Source organism: Cynara cardunculus (assembly GCF_001531365.2).
Source record: "Cynara cardunculus var. scolymus isolate 2C chromosome LG 10, CcrdV1, whole genome shotgun sequence".
Taxonomy (NCBI): Eukaryota; Viridiplantae; Streptophyta; class Magnoliopsida; order Asterales; family Asteraceae; genus Cynara; species Cynara cardunculus.
The window spans coordinates 984794-988637 of NC_037537.1; the positions used below are offsets into that span (position 1 = coordinate 984794).

Sequence of the window (3844 nt, forward strand, 5' to 3'; positions counted from 1 at the left end):
ATGTGAGACCAACCTGTTTTCGTGAGACCCGTGAGACCAACATTTTACACTTGAAACTTCACAGCAAAATGTTGTGAAGGTGACTTTTTAAAACCTTCACAGTGTTTTTGCTGTGAATGTTCGACTTTTTTTAAACTTTCACAGTGTTTTTGCTGTGAAGGTTACATGTAAAAATGTGGTCTCACGGGTCTCACGAAAACAGACTGGTCTCACGTGAACCCAACCATATATATATATATATATTATATTATAATAAAAGCAAATTGTACCAAAATGGAATCGATTATTTGTTCGTTACATTCAAAAGCTTGTAACATCTTAAATCAAACTAAAAGGGCTTTTGACCTAGCGATATGTGAGTTTTTGGCCTCCTAGCAGGTCAAGGGTTCAAAATTTATCAATGGTGAGGAAGGTGTGTGAGTTTATTTGTTCTATTTAACGTATATAAGTATTATATACTTCAACAAGAAAAAAAATCTTAAGTCATGAAAAAAAATTAGTTGAAATAATGTAATTGTAATATCGTGAATTTATTTTATCAAATAATGTTAATTGATTAATTTGACCCGACTCATCTTGACTAAAACTTATTTCAATATGTTATCCAACCTGTCACAGTATCCATTTTACCCTAAGCAGTATGTGAGTCATTGGCCTACTCGAAGGTCAAGAACTCAAACCTCAGCAAAGGTTAGGATGGTGTATGAGTTTATTTGTTATATTTGTCGTATATATATATATATATATATATATATATATATTTCAAAAAGAAAATATTTTAAATATATATCTTTCTACACATAATAACAATATATATTAACTTTTATCCATTATAATTAATATACTTTCACAATTCTATGCAAATAATACATACTTCAAATTTTGTTAAAAAATGTATTATTAACATAAAAGACAGATAAAAATAATAAGAGTAAAAAGAATTAAATTATATAATTAGTTTTTCATTTTTATAGTTTTGAAATTACAAGATGATAATCATAATTTGCAAAAATGTCTGGGTTTGATCCCTCCTTCTAACGGTTATTAAAAACTTTGTGTTCAATGGAGGGGTATTTTTGTCATTTTATCGATTTTTTTTGTTTTCCACATGATTAAAATTGATTTTATGATCTCCGTCCCTATGATTTTTGATTGGGTAAAAGACAAAAAACCCTAAAAAAAACAAAAATGTCTCATTTAACGGGATTTTTTAATGTCCGTTAGAAGAAGAGACCAAATACGAGCGTTTTATAAACCATTATAGCCAGCTTGTAATTTCAAAACTGTAGGAACGAAACGTATATTTTTGGCAAACGCAAAAGGGCCAAATTTGTAATTTACTCTAAAATAAATAAAGATAGGGAAAAAGGGTTTGACCTTTATGGGAAGCAATAGCATCTGTTTCATTGTCAAACCTTGGATTGCTCATCTTCTTATCTTCCACTTTTCTTGACAAACTCCTTTGCAACTAATTAATAATCACCCAAATTAATAAACCATGCTCAAAAATTAATTAAATTCAAGAAAACAGTTAATTTATGTCTATATTATTTAACCCGCTATGCGAGCCAACTAATTTTAGGAGGGCCACCTACTTTGCGGGTAACCCGGAGTCACCGCATTTCTATCTGTCTACAAGAGGATTTTTATTCCTTCTTGGATTTGAATGTGGGACCTCCAGAGACTTTTGACCTTTGGAGCTCAAACTCAAACCAATCAGACATTATCCCTTATGGTTGGTGTTCATGATAAGTTTTGTCTATTAAATTGTTTATAATATAATTTTGTAATCTTACTCGGAATATGTGTAAAAAAAAGTGAAATTTGGATATCATAAAATCCATAGAAATTTATAATAAAAAAAACCAAAAAAGAGATTAAATTGAATGTGTGTTGTGACAAAAATATTCTTGTTATATCAATGGGTTTTTGGCCTAGCGGTATCGTAGTCTTTGTCTTCCTAGAAAGTCAGGAGTTCAAACCTCACCAAAGATGGAGATGATGTATGAGTTTATTTGTTGCATTTACCATATATAAATATTATATATTTCAAAAAAAATATTATTGTTTTGAACGGCAGAGAAAAGCCGATAAACTTCGTTTGACAAGAAAGTAAAACAAAATATGATATGTTATATAATTTATAAAATAATTTAAACGATTAAAATATTAAATTAATAATAAACAAATACATGTATTTTGACATAAATACCCTGGTTTTAGTTAACTTTTAGGTGAGTAAATCTGTTAAAAGGATTATAAAACTAATAAGGAAATTAGGGAAAAAAAGATTTTAAGACAAATTAATATTATTTTTTTCCCACGAATACCCTTGTTTTAATAAGATAAGAAATAATCTAAAAATGGAAAATGACGAAAATACCCTTGTATTAATGAGTTGGAATTAAAGGGAGGAAAAACTAATGTACATGATGAATCCAACAAAACAAAAGAGAGAACATAAAAATAGTCTTGTTTTATTAAATAAATTTTAAAATTAACAAAAATGTGTAGAATGACGAAAATACCCTTTTCTCTGCTGGATAAGTTATAAGAAACTTAGAATACATAAGCGAAAACACAAAGCAAAATCTAAAAAGTGGTTTAAGCAAACCAATTATAGTATCCGGTATAATCTTATTCGGTGTAAAACTGAATCGTTTTACGTAAATATCCTTGACGGATAAAATTATAAAGAGGAAGAACTTAAAGTATACGATAAATCTAATAAAACCCTTGTTTTGATATTGACAAAGTCTCAAATTAACGAAGTGTGTACAATGACGAAAATACCCTTGTTTTGATACGATAAAGTCTCAAATTAACGAAGTGTGTACAGTGACAAAAATACCCCTATTACTATAGGATAGGTTACGAGAAACTTGCATTAGCTAAACGAAAAACCAAACAAGATCAAGAAAGAGTGTGCAACAAAACCAAATCGAATGTACTTTGATATATCTCGATTCGAAAGAAAATAATGTAGTTTTACCAAAATACCCTTGTCGTAATGAATTGTTCTTGTCGAAACTTGAAAGGAGAAGTTGGTCATTATTATATCTTCATTAAAAAACAGAGCATGAAAACTGAACTTACATTAAATCTTGAATTGAAGTTGAGATCTTTGGTGGTGAGATGAGAGAAAGGTTCCATATCCATATCCACATGAACATTCTCAGATTTCATATTCAAAAGCTGGTCACAAACTTCGATTTTTTGGGTACCCTTTTCGTAAGGGCATAAATTCCCACAATCCGTTGACTCCATGAAAGTCAAACTTCAATCGATTTTGATCTTCCCTAATTGATTGGGGCACCTCTCTTTGTTCGATCTGTAAAAAGATTACAGCCAAAAACAGAGTATCCTTAATTTGGACCAAACAAAGAGTCAACCCGATTCTTGTGGGGTTATCAAGATTTTGATGCAAGTTTACAGAGATTCTTGTGAGTCATAAGAAAGAAAGAAAGAAAAACCAAAACAGATGAATTCTTTTGGTTGATTACCCACCTTCTTTTTGTGGCTTTAGAGGTGGTGGCGATGGTGGAAGGTGGTGGCAATGGTGGCGGGATGGGGGGATTTCAAGGTGGATTTGAGAGAGAGAAGACGGGTGGAAGGTGGGGTGGAGAAGAAGGATGAGTAGGTGTCATATGGGATGTTTGGTTACATATGGATGTTTTATGTTTTTTAAGGCTTTCGGTTATGGTCATGATGAGTTGCTTTTGTCTTTATAGTATATATATATATATATATATATATATATATAGGGTATAATTCTTTTACAACCTTGTGCATTTGTACAACCTTTGCAACCCAATTAATTGAGATATTTATAGAAATGATTGGA

The 3844-nt window shown here is 30.5% G+C and overlaps 1 protein-coding gene across 1 annotated transcript in view; it reads right to left on the minus strand.

Moving 5' to 3' along the window:
* The window catches only part of LOC112520362, a 6311-nt gene extending 2664 nt beyond the window's left edge, over positions 1–3647 (minus strand). Inside the window, exons 1-3 of the mRNA XM_025128728.1 lie at positions 3508–3647; positions 3097–3331; positions 1378–1468 (exon numbers count right to left, since the gene is read on the minus strand). Coding sequence (XP_024984496.1) covers positions 1378–1468; positions 3097–3267 — 262 coding nt within the window. The 5' untranslated portion in view covers positions 3268–3331; positions 3508–3647. The remainder of the gene's footprint in view (positions 1–1377; positions 1469–3096; positions 3332–3507) is intronic.
* Positions 3648–3844: the final 197 nt, after the last annotated feature.